The 20,894-nt window shown below is 40.9% G+C and overlaps 1 protein-coding gene across 1 annotated transcript in view; it reads right to left on the bottom strand.

Moving 5' to 3' along the window:
- The window catches only part of SPECC1 (sperm antigen with calponin homology and coiled-coil domains 1), a 73,802-nt gene that overhangs the window by 26,702 nt on the left and 26,206 nt on the right, over positions 1-20,894 (bottom strand). The window contains exons 3-6 of the mRNA XM_059829187.1: positions 11,722-13,289; positions 9,669-9,876; positions 8,622-8,695; positions 7,843-8,056 (exon numbers count right to left, since the gene is read on the bottom strand). Coding sequence (XP_059685170.1) covers positions 7,843-8,056; positions 8,622-8,695; positions 9,669-9,876; positions 11,722-13,289 — 2,064 coding nt within the window. The remainder of the gene's footprint in view (positions 1-7,842; positions 8,057-8,621; positions 8,696-9,668; positions 9,877-11,721; positions 13,290-20,894) is intronic.

The following is a 20,894-nucleotide window of genomic DNA, read 5'->3' as shown; positions in this document are numbered from 1 at the left end:
TCTGAGGTATCACCACTTTTCCCTGCTTTTAAGTACAGTAGGCACCAAGAGCTACATAAACACAAACCCAGAAATTATTTCATAAGAAGGCTGGAGGACTCCATCCAGAAAGTGCCTACGGGGTTGAACAACTTCTGTTAAGCTAAAAATAGAAGTCAGAGTCTTTTTCTTTCCCTTTTGGCATCACAGTCTACAAAATGCAAGGGGTTAAAGCATGTCAATGAATAAAAGAATAAGAGTGACTCATGTTTCTATTTTTGGCAGAGCTTAAGGAGGTGCTGTCTTTAAGCAGACATCTACTATTTCTTCGCTAATTCATTCAAGCTCCTTGTGCGCCAGGGGAGCCTGCAGAGGCAGATGGCTAGAGAAAAAGCCATTTCAGTTCCATTCTCCATTTAATCCGATAAGGAGGAAAGGCAGACTGGGTAAGATTCAATGAGCTCTGAGGGAGCCAGTGTTTTCCTGACTAACTTTAAGTTCTACCCTCCGCATTTTCTTCTGTGGCCTCATAAAGCATAAACAGCAAATCAACAGGTGATAGTGTCTGTACTTGAGTTATACGAAAACACAAAAGCTAAAGGAGTCCTGCTTCTAGTAAAGTATGGGGGATGGATAGATTTCTGCCTCAAGATACCAAGCCACCCAATGCAATCCATTACATTTTCAAGAATTAAATAGGCCACTATGCAAGAATTCTGTCCAGTCATCCAGGTAACAAAGGTATGCGCAAGGTCTGTGGGGTGTTATCAGAGTAAGAAAGGAATAGTAAATGCCTGTAGGCCAACTGGCAAATCTTGAGAATAAAGCAAGCCAGAAGTATGCTCTAGGCAGCCATCACTTCATTGGTTAGGATTTAACTCTGAGAACAGCTCAAGCTTCACAGACTAGTCTCCTCAGTCTAGCCTTTGATTACAAAAGGATGCAAGCTTATTAAATAGAGTAACTAGACCAGCCACTATGCTGTGCCACAGAAAAGTCCACTGAGAAATCACATGCCATTATTCTGTCATTGTACAGAGTAATTACAAAGATTCAAGTGCTGGAGCTACTACCGGTTCCAATTTTGTTAGGATGGTTCCTGTAGTCTTACGTCTGTATATTTGTAATAGGCTTCTAATGCACCCTGAAACAACATCCTAGATTAAACACAATCACATCAGAAAACTGAGGCCTCTCATGCTGCAAACCTTGGCATGAAGTGCTGAGACCTGTTTGCTTCAACTAAAACCACACATGCCAGCCAACAAGCAATGGAGAGTTATGAAACTTGGTGAGTACCTTTCATTTTTAAAGAGAAAAATCTGTATGATAAGGGGATGCACATTATGTGTACGTATATGGATTTTTTAATAGAGAAGCAGAAGAGTAAGAGCTTAACTTGCAGTAGCAAGCTAATTCAGGAGGACAGTATCTGAGAACATGACTTAGAAAGATTAATGACAAGCCATAAGTTTAAACCAAAAATGACTCCTTGTGCACAAAATTTATTCAGCTTAGTATAGCTTACGCCATCCAAGAAAACTAGGCAAGCTCTGCTATGAAAAGGATGGATTTGAACAAAATGTCATCTACTGCTGTATGCTTTCTTTGAAACAAGAATGAATGGTTTACATAGATAAATGCTGCAAGTGCAGCTGGCTTAAGTGGAGCAGCTCCAGGAGGAAGCAGAGCACTTTATCCACAAAAGAATTAAAATGTGCAGTCCTTTTCACAAAATCACTGCCTAGTTTCATTCATTCATTGGTGAGAGAAGTAGATGCAGTGAGCTTTTCTTTAATGACAAGAGTTAGTCTTCTTGATTTCTAGGTTTGGAATACATGAACAACTGACCGCCAACAAGGTGCAAGTCTTTCTGTGCTTAATGTATACATTTGGCAACCACAGCCTTCATGTGTTTGTGAAATTTCTAAACTGCTCAGACGACCTCTTCATTACAGGTGGCCTAGGACCACGGAACCATATTTTCAGAAATAATTACTCTGCGTCTAGTTTTTGACACAGTTTGTCATTGTTGTGAATCCTCCTGAACTCCAAGGGGCACAAAAAGACACACAGCTACTGATACACAGAACAGAAGAGAGGCCAAGGGCAGGCAGCAGACAATTCCAGACACTTACACATTTATTTGGCACTTCAGTATATATTTCTTAAACATAAAAAACCAACATTCAACAGCTGCCAGCACAGAAAAGAAAGGCAACACAAGTGTGCATATATGCATACACTCCAGTAGCATGGCACAAAGGTGAAGGCCATGCCAAAGCCATGACATCCCACAGAATTCTCTACTGGCTCAGCCTGCTCTGAAAACAGGCCCTTGCTAGGTCTTCACATCCAGAGGAAAGGACAGGAATCCCACAGCCAAAACATGAAATTCCAGTCCTGGAATGAATCCTGATGATCTCCTGGTAGAGATGGTGACTTCTGAGTTTCTCCTTAGCATCCAAGTAAAGCTCTCTCCAGGTGTCTCCAGTTGCAAAGTTCAACTTCAGCAAGTTCTCCCTGATCATCATACACTTCACCTGAGTTAAGGGCATGAGAAAGACTCTCTTCTGAGAGGATATTTACTAGGGGCTTGATATATTAATTTCTTTTCCTTCTGATCTCTCCATCTGCAATTCTCACAGCCAGGACAAATCTCACATGGGACATTCTCTGTGAAAGTCATAGCAGGACATGCTCCTTGGGCACCACCCTGCTTCCTAACACACCGAGTCAGAGATGCCACCCAGTGGCGAGTGCCTTGTCAATACAATATTAAAAATCTGAAGCCATCAAAGCAGCTGATACTGAATAAATAACTTCATGTTTCTATTCAGTTTTCCTGCTGGATTTCAGTAACCTATCGCTTGAGTTTATGTGTATGTACACATACTGATCCATATGCATACATGTATTTAGACACGCACAGACAGATCTAGGAATAGTATATGGAGAACTCGTAATGTGTATGTGGATTAAATTTTACAAATTAAACATACACACTCAGTTTTATTTTTTGTTTAAGCTTAAAATGGCGTGTTTGTATTTCTGTTTCAGGGCAAATACACCCATCCCTCCAAAAAAAGCCCTCAGTTATTTCAGTTCCCCAAATCTCTGTGATTACTTCTTATGGCCTAGTTGGCTTTAGACTAATTCAGAACTTTTTTGACCTCATGGAGTCTTCTGAAGAGAGAAGCCTTCTGAAACAAAGAAATAGGCTCTTGCCCATGGAGAGGAGGTGGACCTGAGCAGCATTCACACTTTGCGATACACTTGACTATTGCAGGGCAATAAAAAAAACTGGAGGTGCTTTCTCAAATTGAAACTTCCCTTTTTCAGCTGCAAGTTGAAGGTAAGTCCTGAAGTGTCTCACAGGCCTGGCTATGCATCCATTCAGGGCTGTGTTAGCTGGTAGAGATCAGGCACCTATGGAGATACAGACAACAATCGGGGAAGTTATAAGAAGCAATACAATGCCCATCCTGACGTACAGCTCTATTTTACAGTTAATCATCCCATCATCACTAAATAATGGGGAGAGGGGAAAATGCTGACAGTGTTGCTAGGACAGTTGAAGGAGTGCCTTAACACTCCACTAACTCAGCTTTGGGACATGATGAGCAAACAACAATACAAAATACAAAAGAAAAAAAAATCTATGTTGCTCAGATAGGAAGAAATTAAGTATTTAAAGCCAGGGAACCAATTTCAAAGGACAGGGATGGTAGTGTTCCTGGCTTTCCTCTCCTCTAATCATTTAGGACTATTCATTCAAAATGGGTACATGAACTGGTCCAGGCAACCAGAGTTGCTCTACCTCAGTCAGAGTTTCTCTTTCAGGGTCCTTACACCAAAGGGGATGGAATAATCTCCATCTAGTGTAAAAAAACCCCAACCAAGCAAAAACCAGAACACAACTCTGAGGAGTCGCTAACTAGAGCAAACAAACAATACTTCAAGGACCCTGCTCTGACATTCTAGTTTGCTGGCTTTCAGTGAGAGCAGAACGAACTATCAAACCTCTATAAGACAGAACAGCTGCAAAACACAGGCACAAATGAGCAGCACATACAGACTGACAGCAGGGTTTAATACACAGAGTACAAGCTTATTTCCAGGAGAAAAAGCATGTAACACTGCCATGCTGTGGCATTTGAGACTTTAGGAGGAAGAACAGAAGCAAATTAGTGGGATACATCACAATCTTCACTTTAGGCTTCCGTTTGAAGATTTGGTTAAATTTTTTTATTATTCTAAGAAGTCGCTCATCTAATTACAGATGTAATTTATCTGTTTTCTGAGTATTACTCCCAGCCCAACTGTATTCCCTTGATGTTCTTGGTTCAAGGCACATAATGTTACAGTGCCAAAATAATTTTGAGAACTTGAAGGGAAAGAGTCAAAGCAAGACCTGGAAACTTTCACTGCTGCTAAACAGTGTATTGCCAGAAAGGCTTAGAAACAGGTGTGTAATGAAGTCAAAAAGAGCCGTCCATAATTTGAGTACTTTCAGCAATAAATTTCTTCCTTTGTTTTACAAACCCAATATAGCATTTTTTTTCACCACTTAAATATTTGATCCTAAAACAGCTACAAAAATGAATTTATTTCCAAGGTGAGTGTTCTGAAAAGATGAAACTTGCTACAGGATCACAGGATAATTCGGTTGGAAGGGACCTCAGGAAGTCACCTGGTCTAACTTCCTGCTCAAAGCAGGGTCAGCTATGAGGTCAGACCAGGTTACTCAGGGTCTTACCCTGTCTGGTCTTGAAAACCTCCAAGGATGGAGACTATATAATTTCAATTTCGACCACCTGTGAGGAGACAGTTACACAACAGTGGATTGCAAGCTTTTGCATTTTACTGCAGAGAAATAACATTAAAATTAGGATGTAAAATATCATAGAAGACTGTCCGAAACATGGGTTAATCAATTCGCAGGTTTCAGTCAGTACTAACTTGGGACAAGTTAACTCCTCTCTTCCTTATTCCATGTGTTTGATGCTGGTCCAACCTCCCCCCAACATTTGTAGTCATAGAATTAGACATTTAATTTGTGTTAAAGATGCCTTTGGGAGGCTCTTACCTTCATTCAGATGAACTCTGATGACCTCATCAGGATTTTTTCTGCAAGTTCTTTGGTTGTTCCTGAACCAAAAATGACTTTTTGTCTGATTAGAAGACTGTAATGGTGAAATCAAACTTGGAGGCAGGAACTCAGGCAGCCACAGGCAGACATTAAAATGGCAGGATGTCGTAGGAGATAAATTGGCTTCAAGATCAATTTATGAGGTGGAGTCTAATGACCCTCAAGAGATGGCTGAGGTTTTGCCAAAAACCTTTGAGTAGCAAGCTATTTGGAAGGTACATTTTCCAATCAGAGCTTAAAAATTAGACAGGAAACTTTCACTAGGGACTGTCAGATATTCAGCTGAGTGCACAGCTGCTCAGCATTAGCAAATATGAGGAATACTTTATAGACTGTGTTAAGGTATCATGCTACAAACTGTTTCCACCAGTGCTGAGCATGCATTAAAAGTCACCGCAGGTACCAGAATCTACTGGTGATTCTGAGCAGTAGCATTTGTGAAAGCTGACTAAAAGTAACAATGAGAATATCCCCAGAGCTTTCTGGGTGAAAGAAGCTGAGGTGCTGGGGAAGACAGTGACCTCAGGAATGCAAAAATAACTGGGAGTATAGAACTGGCTCTCAGCAGGAGCTTTGGCGACTTCAAGAATTTGTTTTATAGGTCAGTACAGTTTTGAAATTTTAGTGCTTCACTGTTGATCACTGGTTTGTTTAGACAATGACTTACATAGGCTTCATTACCTTCTCCACACCACTCAGTACAGAAATATTGCACTCTCTGCATGGACACTGTGAGTCAAATTAGTTATACTTAAATTGACAGATGCAAAATTTGGTCTCAACACTTGTCTTTGAAAGAGAATAAATATTGCCCACTGCAGACAGTATATCTGACTCCATGACCAATGTAATACTCAAAGCAAGCTATACAGATAGTCAACATGATGCAAAGACAGACATATATCTATATGTATGTGAAAAAGAGGGAGAGACAAATGCCAAAAACTGATTTAAATACATGTCTGAATACCTCCTTCTGGAACTACGTATGTATGGATTCTGGGGATCTAATTTCAAAAGCAGTATTTACAGCTCAGGCTTCTTATGCCAAAGAGCTGACAATACAGCCATGTTCCTTATAAATGGAAGAAAAATATCTCAGTTTGCAAATTAGCAGGTCATCTTCTATTCAATTTAAGTATTATCAAATATGTCTTCAGATTATAAAACAAAATAATAAAAAGGGGAAACTACAAGTATGTGATTCCTGCTCTTATACATGGACCCCACTCTAAACTAGAGCAATTTCATTAAGAACAAATTAGGAATGGAAACAGAGCCCAGACTTAAGTACTGTCTGGTAATCATTTTGTCTGAATACATAGTCTGTAATAGCTTTTCTTTGTATCCGCTGGGGACTCTGATAATGAAACTGGAGCTCAAACACATTCCTTTATTTTTTCTGAAAAGAAGTATTCCTGTTCCTTAAATCCAGGAATTCTGATCCATACACCTCTGCACAAAAGCCCTCCCATCTTTTTACTCTCATCTACTGTACAGCTGCTGTGGAAACTCCTGAACGGAAAACAGTGAGCAAATATGTGCAATGTAAAGCTGGACTGTTACTCCACCTGAAAGAAATGAACAGGATTCACTGTGTTCCTGTGGCTATTCTACCAGTGGCCATGAATCTACTCGGAGAGAGATTAAAAGGGAAAATCTAGAGGAGTAACATTAATTTGGCACACATTTTTGATAAACAGTACCACTGTTTGTGTTATTTTGTCTTTCTTTGTTCCCCCTGTACAAATTTTCATCACTGGAGCTCTGCTGGCTCTGCTTACATCAATGCAAAAAAAGAGCAGGGCACTGTCGCCTTTAGAAATTTTGGTTCTTCCTTCTAATACATCTTTTGGTTTCCATCTCTTATTTCGTACTTCAATTGTAGTATGACTTTTGGAATGAAAGGTGGTACATAAAAGGTCATGCACTGCATAAAAGCCACATTGTAAGGCCTCTGTACTGGTTCCAGATTCAGTTGTAAAAGTCACTTTTGTTCTTACCATGCTCCCACAGAGGGAAGCCCCACATACACAGCTTACCATGCTGGGATATCTCTCTGAATGGTTCACAATTACCATTCCCCCTTCAACCACTAAGACTACAGCAATTGTTTTACAGGTGGGTCCACTGCATGACAAAGTCACTTCTGGGCTGAATGCTAACCCAGGCCACAGTCCAGACCATTTAACACAGCTAATCACATAATAGGTTTCAAATTAAGGACAAGAGATGTGAGATGAGGAATCCTAGTACTTGCATTGATCACTCAGTCAACATGTATCAGACTTGCAGAACAAAGAAGTCCAGCTAGTCCTCATTTTAATTTGAACATATACAGTCCTCGACTTCTCTCAGGTTAAGTAGTTCTCTTCTGGATGTCCCATTGAATGTATGTAGCCAACCAAACTTTTCACAGGTGTTTTAATACAGCTGCACAGAGAGTTATGAAGGCAATAAAACACAGTGGAATATCGTATTGAGAACAAAGCTATAAGAGGATATTGGCAATTGTTATTACTTAGTATTTGCCGATTAAAACCTTCACGGCCTAGTTGACAGAACTAGATCGCCAAAAAGAAAGAGAACAGAAACATCTTAGAATAAAAGACAACAAAGTCTGTCAGAAGAGTTAAAAACAGACAACATGCACATCCAAGCCAATGAATAGTTATTGACAAAGCACTGTTTGCATGCACATTAGCAGTCACAGAGATCAAACCTTGGCCTTTTGTAAGTAACCAACCTGTTGCTGCCCTTCACTTCATCTAGCTCCTTCTGCAGTCTGGCACTCTTCTCCTCTTCCTCCTGAAGTTTCCTTTTTACCACACGGAGCTCCTGCTGGGCTTCACACTTAATATCATTGGCTACAACCACTGCAGTCTGCAGATCAGCTTGAAAACGCCTCCACTCTTCTGTATCTTCCTAGAAAAAGCAATTAGAACCCCAAAGTGTTTGCTGTAAAAAATGTACCTACTTGAGCTGAGTACTTAGTTATTGATCTCTTTCAGTGATCACAAGTGACCAGGATTTCACCACAATTTCAAGATGATGCCGAGGTCAAACTAAATACTTGCCTCTTTACACAGCACCAACAAGACTGAGAAAGAAGAAACTGATGCTAAGCTCTCCACTCCAATACAAAATGTACAATCAAAGTTCTTCCTATAGCTATCGATCAATCAGACTTGTGATACTACTACAAGCAGTATTGCTGAAAAGAGTTCATTGATACTGATGATTCATGAAGCAGGAATGGCTGTTCCAAAGTAGAAGTTCATAGGTACAAAAAGCAAAAGTAATTCGTAAAGCATGTATTATATTTTTCCTTCACAAGCAAAGAAACAGCTAGAAATGAGTGAAGAGAATGGAGAGTGAAAGGATGTAGAAAGAACTTTCTACAATTGTTTTTGAAAAATACAATGCTTCTCTCAAATCCAGCATTGCAATAAAAGCTCAGCTTAGCTTTGTCATAGAGTCTAAGCCTTACCTTCATTTGCTTAGTCAGAGCCTTGAGTTGCCTCTCTGTATCTTGTTTTTGTTCTTCCAGCTTCATTGCTTTACCTAGGAATAGCAAAAAAGGGAAAAGATTATTAAACACACAGGGGCAAGGATGAAAAGTGAAAATGGGAGGGCAGAACAGCTTATTTGGTTTTGCTTCTAGTAATGCCACTAAATAGACTAAACTAAAATTAAGGTACTCTGTCAATGGATCAGGAATGTAATCAACAGTAGATTTGTTACTCAAACATCTCCAAAATAGGTGATTATTTTGAGGCATTAAACCAGCCTTTTAAATTCAGAGAATCCCACGTGCAGGATCCCTTACTCGGTGCACACAGCCCTAGAGCACTCGTGGTAATCCCAGTGAGTGAAATGAGCCGCTCACTGCGCCAGGTGGCAGCTCCCCTTCCAGGGCGTGACAGCAACCTCCACTTCTCGGCTCTTCCCAGCGATATCCCCTAAAAGCTCTTTAAAAGGCCAATAATTCCAGTTTATAGAACGGGCAATACATCCTTCGCTGAAGGATGAGGCTTGGAGACCGCCTCTAGGATTATTTCACAGAATCATTAAGGTTGGAAAAGACCTATAAGATCATCAAGTCCAACCATCAACCCAACCCCACCATGCCCACTAAACCATGTCCCACAATGCCACGTCCACACGTTTTTTGAACACCTCCAGTGATGGTGACTCCACCACCTCCCTGAGCAGCCTGTTCCACTGCTTCACCACTCTCTCAGTAAAGAAATTTTTCCTAATACCCAGCCTAAACCTCCCCTGGCACAACTTGAGGCCATTTCCTCTTGTCCTATCACTTGTCACTTGGGAGAAGAGACCAACACCCACATTTCTATAGCACTAACTGTTAAAACAGTGACCTTTGTGCATGAACAGAAGTGATTGGCCAGAATTGGAATATTTCTGAAGTGGGGTCCTTGTTGCACATATCAAGACATGTCTCCTCCTCCCTGTTGCAGCCATAACTGAGGCCCCTGAATAAGTGCACTTAAATCCTTTTTTCAGCTCCACCTACTTTCTAGGTCACTGATGAGCTGGTTATTGTGAAGTTTTATTGCACGATGCTGTTCCACCTGGTCCTCCAACTCAAAAATGGTCTCCTTCAGGTTTTTTATATCTGCTTCATTCTCTGATGTTTTTTCCTGCAGTTTCTGGCTGGTTCTGCTCAGCTGCTCAGCCTGCCGGTCACACACCTCCTTCAGCTGACCACACTCATTCTCAGCCTAGAAGGGAGGAAAGAAAGCTGCAAGTCTGTCTTTATTTCTTAAGAGATGCCACTCATTAGAGATCTTACTGAGCATCTCATGGACTGAAGAATTGAACCTGTGTTCTAAGCATTGTATAAACTGAGTTTCAGTGTGAATGAGACAGTTTCAGGAAACATAGATGAACTGTGAATGTCAGTTTTCTTTCCTAGTCATAAAGATAATAAAAAAAGATGCTAGAAAGGAAATTAAATTTTCTATATGATGACCACAATTCCAAACCAATCTCTGCAGATAAAGAGGAATGATATTCCTGGAAAGCTCCACATCTATTCATGTATTATGTTATGAGAGTGATATCACTGCCTTAGGGCCAAGATGACAATCTGTTTGTCCACATTAACAATTTTACTGCATTTACCACATGCATTTTCAATGGATTGTGAAAACATACATAGTAGAGCTAGCTACTGCAGATAGGTATATTTTCTGGATATAGGACATCTGGAATTACTGAAGGGGGAAATCTGCTGCACTTCAGTTTGCTGGCTCAGGCCCACAGATCTGTGCTTCCAGGTTTGGGGGAGATCTCCAAGTATGAACGTGTTATGGAAAACCAAGGTGTAGGCTGCCAACTCAGTGAGTAGCACTGGCACAGCCTGACTGAAGGGCAGCCTTACAGAAGCCTGTGGTCTTGTTTGGGTGTCACAAATAGCCAATGATTCAAACCAGCTTAATTCGAGGGAAAGGAAGAGTAAAAAGGAGGAAATTAGTGGTTTCAAAACCAAGCAATAAAAGTTTCATACAGAGTCTGAGCACTCAGCAGTTTTTCCATTTATTCTTCATAAAGTGCAGCTGTAGCAAACACTTGTGAGCTTTCCCTACTAACTCCATTTGCTGTGGTCACCTATTTAAGCTGAAAGGACATCTGGATTTTCTAAATCACTCAAATCATGGAGGTGCTTTTTTGACAATGCTCTCTTCCTCTGCAACTAGGCAATTTTACCATTCTTCTCATGATCCCTTCCCCATACAGAAAAGGCTGCACACCCTGACTATTGCTCTTTCTGCAGCGGTGGGACATAATCACTGGCTTGTGCTTTATTAACGCTTGTTCTACGATGTTTCACATTGCAGCTATCTCGTGAACATCCAGGCTCACACAGAAAATAGAAACTGTAATTGACTTAATCTTGCCCGAGGCAAGAAAAATTGTTCTAAAATGAATAAATTTTTTTGCCATTACTTTACCTATCCCAGAACAGAATACTTCTCAGTTTTGTAAAAATATTTTAGTTTTATGAAAAGAATCTCATCTGGAGGTTGACCATGCATCATTAGTCATGCTGCTGTTAATATCAGCTTCTCTGAGCATTAGCTCATGTCCTTCTGTTCTCATGACCAATGACACCTATAGTTCACTACTAATTAATTATGATTAATTATTCAGAATTTACTAGTTGCTGCTAACTACTCATGCCCTTCTCTATCTGGATTACGAAGTGATTTTCACTAATATTTGTTCACATGATATCAAAGTAATTTTTTATTGACCTGTTCTCTTGCTCCAATTTTGATAAACACAATTCTATTTACAAAATAGTAAATTCTGCAGAAGATATTAGAGGAAATTAGTTTTGAATTTATAAACACAGCTATACTAACAGTTATTCCTGAGAAAATATGCATATAGCACCAGAAACAGTATCATACAACCCCAGCTTCCATTCAAAACTAATTGATGCAATTTAAATTCTGGAAACTTATAATCAGTGGCTCAATAACAATCTAAAGACCAACCATTATCTATTTATGGAAGGACAGATAAACAACCATTATATTTTACACCTGTTAGTACTTTACCTTAGATAGCAGACCCTGAATGTGCTTCAGTTCACTGTTTGCCTTCAGCAGCTCTTGTTTAAGCTCAGTGCAGGAAGCTTCTAGCTGATCCTTTTCTGCATGGGCTACTTTCAGCATCTCTTGCACCTCAGAGTTGTCAGTAGTACATCCCATTGCATTGATTTCTGCGGCCTTTTGTTTCTCACTCTCTAACTGAGTTTTGAGAGAGCCATTCTCAATTTTTAGACCTTCTAAGGCAATTTTATAGTCCTCCAGAGTTTTTGTCACTGTGCTGTTGCTCTGCTGCTCCACTTCTAGAAGTTTAAGCAACTTCTCATTTTCTTCTCTCAGGCTTTTAATCACCTGCTGGGCATCTTGATGCTCCCTTTCTAAGCTTCGCAGGCTGCTGGTTAACTGTTGCTGAATGTTGAGCAATTTCTCTCTTTCAAATTGTGCTTTTTCAAGAACTTCTGCACATTTCTGTTCCAGTTCAAGGACCTTCCCCTCCTGAGCTCTGCTTTCTTCATTCTTGGATCGCTCTTGGAGGAGAGTCATTAGTTTTTCATTTTCTTGGCTCAGCTGTTCTGCTCTATCTCTATGTTGGCAAAAGGAAGTCTCCAGGAGAGCTTTCTCTTCCACTAGCTTCTCATTTTCTGCTGTCAGCTCCTGCACCATTTGCTGTTGATCTGACAGCTCCTGCAAAGTAGCTTGTAATTCTTCTGCTGTGCTGTGGTGATTCTCCTCCATTTTTTGTATTCTCTCTGTAAGAGATGCAACAGAAAGGTCACTAATATTGTTTGGAGAACTTCCTGTAGTGGAGCATTTGGAACCTTTGAAGTGGTTGCTGTTGGAGGATGCTGGCCTGGAAGGTACATCTGCTATATGTTCAAAATCAGATGCATCAGGTGACAAGGAAGCTTTAGTTACATCACTGCTGGAAGAACCTGAATTGCGCAGTGCACCCCCATTCACATGCTGCCTGTGTTCATCCATTTCACCTCTTGACACATTTTTTGATGGGCTTCCAAAACTGGATTCTTGGGTAGTTGGGGTTGGGAGGCTGCTGTCACCTCCACTGCTTGTTGTTGTGTCTGAGAGAGGAGAGTTCTCTAGATAAAGCAATTTCTCTTTCAAAACACGATTTTCTTCTCCCAGGCTAGCAAGCTCTTTTTGAAAAGTCCTGTTTTTTTCCTGAAGGGTCCGTATTAACGGATCTACGTCAATAGGTGATACTGTTTCTAAATTTTGGTTGGAAGCACCCATTCCTTCAGCGTTAAGTGACCCTTTTTCTTTGCATTTCTTCAATTCACAACGGAGTTTGGTAATTTCGGAATCTTTTGTTTTTGCTTCTGCCAGGAGTTCTTTAACCTGAGATTCCAGAACAGCCTTGTCACCAGTTTCATTCTCTTGCTTGGACTTGCTAGTGGGACGCACATGTTTGGTAGGAGTCGGTGTACCAGAAGAGGTGGGGCTGGGTTGTGTTTTCCTAGTATTGGCTTGACCACGCAATACGGCTCTCTCTCTGGATACAGATGATGATATTTCCCGGGGTGCTGGAATCCCTGTGCGCTTTGCAGCTGAAACTGCTCCTTGAAGAGAAAGAGATGAGGCAAATTGAGTTAGTTCATAAAGAAAACAAGTCACATGACAACAATGGTAGAGCCTAGAACAGTCTTGGAAAAAACACCTGAGTGTTTCAATAGGTTTAGTCATGACTGAGTGTGTGGATTCACGTTTCAAAGGCTTGTATTATTTTGTGCTTCTTCCTCTCCCGCCCCCTGCAAAGGAACACAATCTGCTGAACTTTTTCCCAGTGTAATAATACATGCAATACATGAACTGCAACCCCCAATCCAGGATATTAATTATTCAAAAATAAAAATTCTTTACACAACTTTGTGAAATGCTGAATTTAAACCTATTAATTTCTGAGGAAAAGTTCAGTAACTTAAGAAAAGGTCTTTGAAAAAAGAAGTATTTTTATCACACATCAGTATTTTATCGTACATAAAACTAATGTATTTGCATTATGCTCAGTTTATGCAGGTAATCATAAAAAAGGTCCGAAACATTTATACTGACCGCAGATTCAGTGAAATATAAAACTCTCCTGGCACTTCTAACACTAAGACAACTGTGTTGCTGCAGCTTCTTGCAGAGATGGACAAGAGATTTTTCATGTTGTAAATTCCCATCCTCTTACAGAAGAAGAACAAAAGGAGGTTAGAAAGTTGATGTTGTTCTGTTTGGTTGTTGTTGGTTTGTGGTTTTTTCCCCCCCAACCAACTTAATGCAAAGCATTATACGATCACAAGGGAAATAAAGTTTCTGAGTTGCTGATCTTCATCTTCCAAAGCTCTCGGACTATAGGACCATGGGTACTGAAGAAACAATAAGAGCCATCCTAACCATGAAAGTATTAACAAGCCAGTTAAAGAAAAGAAGCTCATTCAAAGGGGAGGTATTATATGCCACTACAAGTGGCATATATGAATTTGAGAAATTCCTGTTTTCAGGACCTTACTTGAAAGGAAAAGTCCTAAAGTACAGAGCCATAAAGTTTGGGGATATGGTACAATGAAGAGATACTGTCTGATGTAGCCATGTAAACAGGATGCAAGGGCCAGTTATGCAAACAGAAAGGGCTAGTGCGCCAGTGTTTGCAATAAAAACAAGTTCCAGAAGAACTCTGGGGGGAAATCCTAGAATCAATTACATCTCCCCATGTTTGGGAGGCTCTCTTTGCTGATACACATGTGCAGCATTCACAGAAAATCAAAGGGTAGTTAAGACCAAAGGGGGACCAGACTCCCTGCTGCACAACTTCATGGCTACTGTCTTACACAGCAAGCAACTTCATAACCCTCCCAAAGCATTTTCCACACATTGAGGCAATCTCTCTCAGTAATGCAGGGCAGTGAGGGGTTAATATTAACAACACCCAGTTTGCTCAGCATCTCTTTTGAAGAATGCACTAGGTTTATAAACCCCACACAAACAGGAGCCCCTCCTCCTCTTTCCCAAACAAACACACTCCGCAGCAGGCACAATAAACACCCGGAGACAAAGAGCAGCTGAAGAAAAGACCCCTGAACACAGAGGCGCTGTGCTGGGAGGAGAGCACAGAAAGGGCTCTGTGACAGCAGGGGCACGATAAGGCCAGAGACAAAGGCTCCAGTGTTTATGGGAAGAGATAGCAGGGACAGTCTGGCCGGACAGCGAGCAGCCCACACAGCTTCATTTAGTCATCTACAGCTGGAGGCACCAACCTATCAAGGCAGCTCCTGCTCCCCAGCAAAAAGTGCAACGCAAGCGGAGATGGGAGTTTTTCCGCTCCAACTCAAACGGCTGCTGGTGCAACTCCAGATCTGACAAGTGAAATGAGTTCTCAGGTCTGGAGGCCCCCGGCTCACTGCTCATCCCATTTCTTAAACCGAGGGCTCTCAACTGCCAGGATCCGGCACCTGTAAACCACATTCACACCGAGCTCAGCAGACGAGCAAAGCTTTTAGTGTCAATGCAGCTAATGCCATAAGCTGAAGGACAACAGGGAAATTCAATGGACCACGATGTGATGCGTTGCTTTCAGCAAAGTAATACCAGGTCAGCACAGCTCCTTCTTGCTCAGAGGCAGAGGTTCACGTGGGGATTCCCAGGTGTCCAGGCAAGAGAGAACAAGGCCTTGTTTGAATGTGTCTCTTGAACATACAGTAGGGTAAGTGTTCAGAGTAAAGCAGCTGTACTCACGCAAGCCATAATCATACTACAGATTTAAGATGTAAAATGCCTATTATAAATGGCCACAGATGTTCTTTGATGGAGCCTAAGGGGTGGATTTCAATTCTTCTGTTATGTCCTGGACTTTTATTCAATCTGAAGGGGTTTTCTACTGTTCTAATAAAATTTTATGACAAAGCAAGTGCCCGAATATCTTTTTTTTTTTTTTGCAATGCCCAAACTAGTGCAATGACATGACTGTCATCTGGTCACCACATGACTGGGTAGTGTTATGTAAGCATGTGGTAGTGCTGACGGGGAAGTATTATATACAAGAAATAATGATGCTACTACACACTGGTACAAACTACATGGCACTGAGAAGACCACCTTTTCCTAAGAGAAATGTAGCAATGCTAGTGTGCTTCTAATCACCACCAGATGACAACTGCAACATGATCCTGAGCAATGGAAGACATATACGTAAGGATAACAATTAAGCATATTTAACTGGGATTATCTGTACTTCACCAGCTTGCCAAACAGTGCAGGCTCCGAGCTTACTCAACCTGTCCCATGTGTTTTGTAAGACTCCATGCTCTGCTGACTTGTTCTGTAATAAATCACAAAGCATTTGCTATCCATCAATAACCATTAACCAACCTGTTTTTTTTCATGACATAGAAGTGTTTATGTATTTTCTTCTCCCCACTCTCCAAAACAATACCATGCAATACTAAAAAGCCACAGGGAGCCCAGAAAAGAAATAGTTTTGAATGCATATGTATGTTGATTACAAAGCACCAAAGCAAGTATAAGCACTAGTTTAAAGTCTATTTTATGGGCAACTCCCCCTCTGAATGACCTTGAAATTCAGCAGTGCAGCAATTATAAACGAAACTGCCAGCCCCACAGCCCGAGGCACCCACTAAGCACGAACTGCATTTAGGGCTGTACATGTCACCCTGGTGACCTGATTAGCTCGGCACCCCACACTGGTTATGGGCTATGGGAGACTCCAGACAGACATGTGCCTGCCAAGCTGCAGAACCCTATCCAGGGTTGATTTATGCTGCTGCTTAAAGTGGCTGGAATCACGTAGAACTTCACTTCCTAGAAAGTGCTGCTTGTTTTGAGCAGGGAAGAGAAAAACAATCAGCCCTGCATCTCAAAGGAGACATTCTGGAAAAAAAACTCAAACCATTAAATACTTTTCTGCTTGGTAAAAATGGTGCTACCACAAGTCATTCCTGTTTTCACTGTTCATCCACCCTGCCCAACCTGTTACCTTAACTATTTTCTTGCCAACTTTGAGCACAACCTCTTTCCCACTGTCCCACATATCCAAGCTCAGGCTACCTCTGACCAACAGTGTATTTCTCATTCCATTTGCACCATACCTAACCTCCCATTCTCCCAGTCCCACATCCACTCTGCCAATGAGCTCAGCTTGCATTCCCCCGCTTCAGAGGAACTGGGAATTACTCCTGAATTACTCCACTAAGAGTTATTGCCTGAAAGTCTGTTTTGCTCAGTCTGAGGTCACCTCATCATCATGTTCCTGGCCTTGGCGCCCAGTAAGAACTCCTCTATTTTCAGTATCAGCCATACTATTCAGGTGTGAGGGATTAAACCTTAAACATGTATATAGAGCTTATAATTTTTTAAAGTGCTTTAAAATTAACAGCTATTTGACTCAAATCCTCTAAAACACATAATTGTTAACTCTAGGTTACAGGACAGGGAAGCAGAGAGAAATGAAATGCCTCACCCAAGGTCACAGTAAGTCAGTAAGGATTAGGACCCTGGAGCTCCTGGCTGGCAGCCTGCTGTGCAGCTTTGTTTCCGCCACTTTCTGCCAGGAAACACTCGCTGACTTTCCGCTGGTGTCAGAAACAAAGTGGGACTTCAATGAGATAAAAGTTGACCCCTCACAATGATCTTTAGCCATTTTAATCCCATTTTTAGCACAGCTACAATGTTTTTCACAGAAGGAAGGATCAGGATTACTCTTCAGTTTTTCCACATAATGATCTATGTAAGCTCTCAGCACCTGCCACATCAGCTCCCATAGGAGCATCCACAACCAGAAGGAAAGGGACTATGGAATGGAGGAAACCCTTTCCCAGTCCCCCAAGGTGGAACATGTAGACTGCTGTTCAGAAGTGAAGTCCATGTCGTACAGCTAGTGTCATTACAGTGCTAGCAGGGTAAGGATGAGTAGGTGGCAAACATTTTACCATAGTCACAGGGGGGACACACATGACATTTTGGGATGAAGATTCAGTAAGTTTATCTGCCTTCACACTCCGTATGCTCTGAGATAGCACGTTATCACTGTCTTCCCAGTAAAGCACTAGCCTTGAAGTGACATTTATTTTACTTGACTCTTAAGTATAATTAACAGTTCAAATAGCTGCTTCTCCAATCCTAGAGCAGAGGAAGAATCTCAGTTGGGAAGTGACTTCATTTGACCACAGAACCACCTCTGGAAATGTTCTAACTTCTGCCTTGAATCTATTTTTTGGAACTGGAGTCAATACAAGATTATTTACTTCTGGCCTTTGTGCCATTTGTGTCCCATAACCTGCCCTTTTCTTAATCCTTCCCTCCATCAACATATTAATAACACAAAGGTTAATGCCATGGGCTCCTGCTGTTCCAGGGACCAAATTAAACAGGGAATGTTACATTTTATACTTTCTTTCTAAATTTTAATCCTGTCAACTCTTACTCTAAGAACAATAAAAACACATTTTCTTCAACATATTTAAAAATCCATGTTAGTAATTAATTCTTCCATAGTTTAAGTATGTACTAATTCTCCTGCATGTAGACCTTATCTATGTAATTTAAGCATGCTGATCACTGATTCATTTCAGAAAGCATTTCAGTCATGTAAGACTAAAACATGAAGACAGATGCATCTTGCATGTGATGTTTTTAAACAATGGATACCTTATATGAATTGCAAGGGCAGGATAACAAGAAATAAAAGCAAGCTATTCATAGCACACTGCAATGTTAAAGTCATACATTTCAAAAAGGCAAACTCTTGTCTGCAGACAAGTTTGTACTCTCATGATTATGTGCTGCTCTAGGACGACTGTCATATCCCTCTCATTCTAGCTCCTGCATTTGCAACAGACCAGCTATTTCACTGTCTTGTGTCTCTTTGCCATCCCTCCCACCACAAAAAGGGATAGTGAAACAATAGAGACAGCAACAAGAAATTATGGGCTAACTCATAGCCTCACTGCCAACAAAACACTGTGATTCTTCTGTTGTTCTGGAATTCTGTTCCCATGTGCTAAGATACTTTAATAAATTTTGCCATCTGAACAGAACTCTCAAGCCTCAGATAGAAAATTGATTCCTGCAATACCTTGAAGGAAAGGTTAGTATAAATCAGGTGGGCTGCAAGCATTTAGCAGAGTGGTTAAGTATGGAGAATACTATTAACAGCCCACGATTGTACAGCAAATAAAAAGAGTTACTAAACCTCCCATACAATTTTACTGTGCTCTATCATATGTGGTTTAGCTGAAATAGGTCCTTCTTACCAGTTTTGGTTTTCAGCTTATCCTCTGGCTGTGACTTCAGTAGATCCTGGACTCAGCATTACTGCACTTACTCAGGCTTTGTCAAGAGCTTGCTGAGGATCCACAGCAGCATTGGTAACATACAGCAAGAGACAGGTAATGCACCCATGCACTCATACGTGCTCAGTCTTGCCCGTGTAAGTTCCTATTACTTTTTTTACCCAACCTGGAGTTTCTTATGCAAAACAAATCTGAGTCACAGATGTACCTTAATCCCACCTGTTTCATGACACCTAGCGTAGGAAGCCAAAATACAGATGTCTAGTGCCATTTCAGATGTCCTTTAGGTATATTTAAAATACCTTCACTGAGCTGAAAGATTTGACAGTACCTGTGGGAGACCTGTCCTCTGCTTGAGAGGCAGACAGAGTACAACTGGGATGTCTGAAGACATCTAGAATGGCACTAGACATTGAACTGAACAGTCAGACTTTCACAACAGATTTACAAGCTGGTGTTACGAGGCAAGTAATAGCAGCTTTTATGTGCCATTTTCAAACTCACTCCAGCACCCAAATACCACTTAGGTTATTTCCAGCCACACAGTGATCAACTTAACACAAAGCATTCATATGTGACTTCGTGACATCATTGATCTGAATTTAGTCACAGCCAAATCAGAAAAGATGGTATTAGCTTGGAGCCATTACATTCTCTCTTGATTCCCTACAATAAAGAAGTAGGTGTTACAGGCACATAGCCATATTTTGTCTTCTTTTGTCAACTCAGAGTAAAGTTTTCAAGAACCTAATTAACTTGGTGCTTAAAATCCATTTTCCAAGAGTGGCTAAGCTACTAAGAGCTCAAAGCTTAACTGAAAGCCCAGGGGACTTGGCAGATCACTTTCACCCTGCTCCAGCATTGCTCCCGAGATTGACATTGAGACTGATTAAGAGTGAACTAGGAATGTCCTTTGGGAAATTATGACTATACAGCATGGGAGAAGGATTGCTGTATATTTGACTCTCTTAAAGTACTTTTTCATTAAAAGATTTCAGAGTTTTGCACACACATCCACTTCATTGAAATGCCATATTTTTCCCTGCCCTTTTTTTCCTTTAAGCAAATGAAACAGTTAAAAAACAACTTCCCTGCTAACCAGAGATCTTCTGATATCCTAATTAACAGGAAACACACTGACACATTTCATGGTGGCATGAGAAAAAGCAAACACAACTGCTGACAAGTAGGGCAGATACAACAGCAACCCTCACCCGTGCTGCTGTGCTCTTTCATACAGATATCTACACAGAGGCAAAATCCCTACACATGTTCTGCCACATTGTTTAATTCTTCTATCCTTAAACCTCTAGGCATACTCCTTAAACCTCCAGGCGTGCTAACAGTAAGACAGCTTGATAACAAATACTGAACAGATGCACGTAACTAAATCAACTCATGAAGAAGATCCAAATCAGTTCTAAGTGCTGCTCAGGGGTTAGAACAAGAGTGGGACTGGATGCAGAAGGCCAGATTTTCAAAGAGATATAGGTGCCAAGAGACACAGATCAGCACCTACTGTTATTTTTAAAACTGCTTAAGCTGTTTAGAACTTCATATTTGAGAGTGAAATGTCTGAAACTTCTGGTCCACCATCAGCTTAGGTAAAAGTCAAGATAAAGAATGACAATATTATACTGTGACAAACTATTATGGCTTGATCTGCTTGATACACAAAGGGAATGAGCTGAACAGGTTAGCTGTCAGCATTTTTCAGTGACCACAGTGTTGGATACTCCTTTGGATAATCCTCAACAACTTGGAAGAGCATACCATTTTCCATTTCTTTTAGGGTTGTCCTGCAGAAAGACAATGCTTTCTGCTACCTGGTCTTTATGCAACAGTGAACAAAGCAAAACTAGGCTTAGCCAGTCA

The sequence above is a fragment of the Gavia stellata genome, chromosome 25, assembly GCF_030936135.1.
Source record: "Gavia stellata isolate bGavSte3 chromosome 25, bGavSte3.hap2, whole genome shotgun sequence".
NCBI classification, from domain to species: domain Eukaryota; kingdom Metazoa; phylum Chordata; class Aves; order Gaviiformes; family Gaviidae; genus Gavia; species Gavia stellata.
Note: the sequence above shows the minus strand (reverse complement) of the source record. Positions and strands in the feature narration are given on the sequence as shown.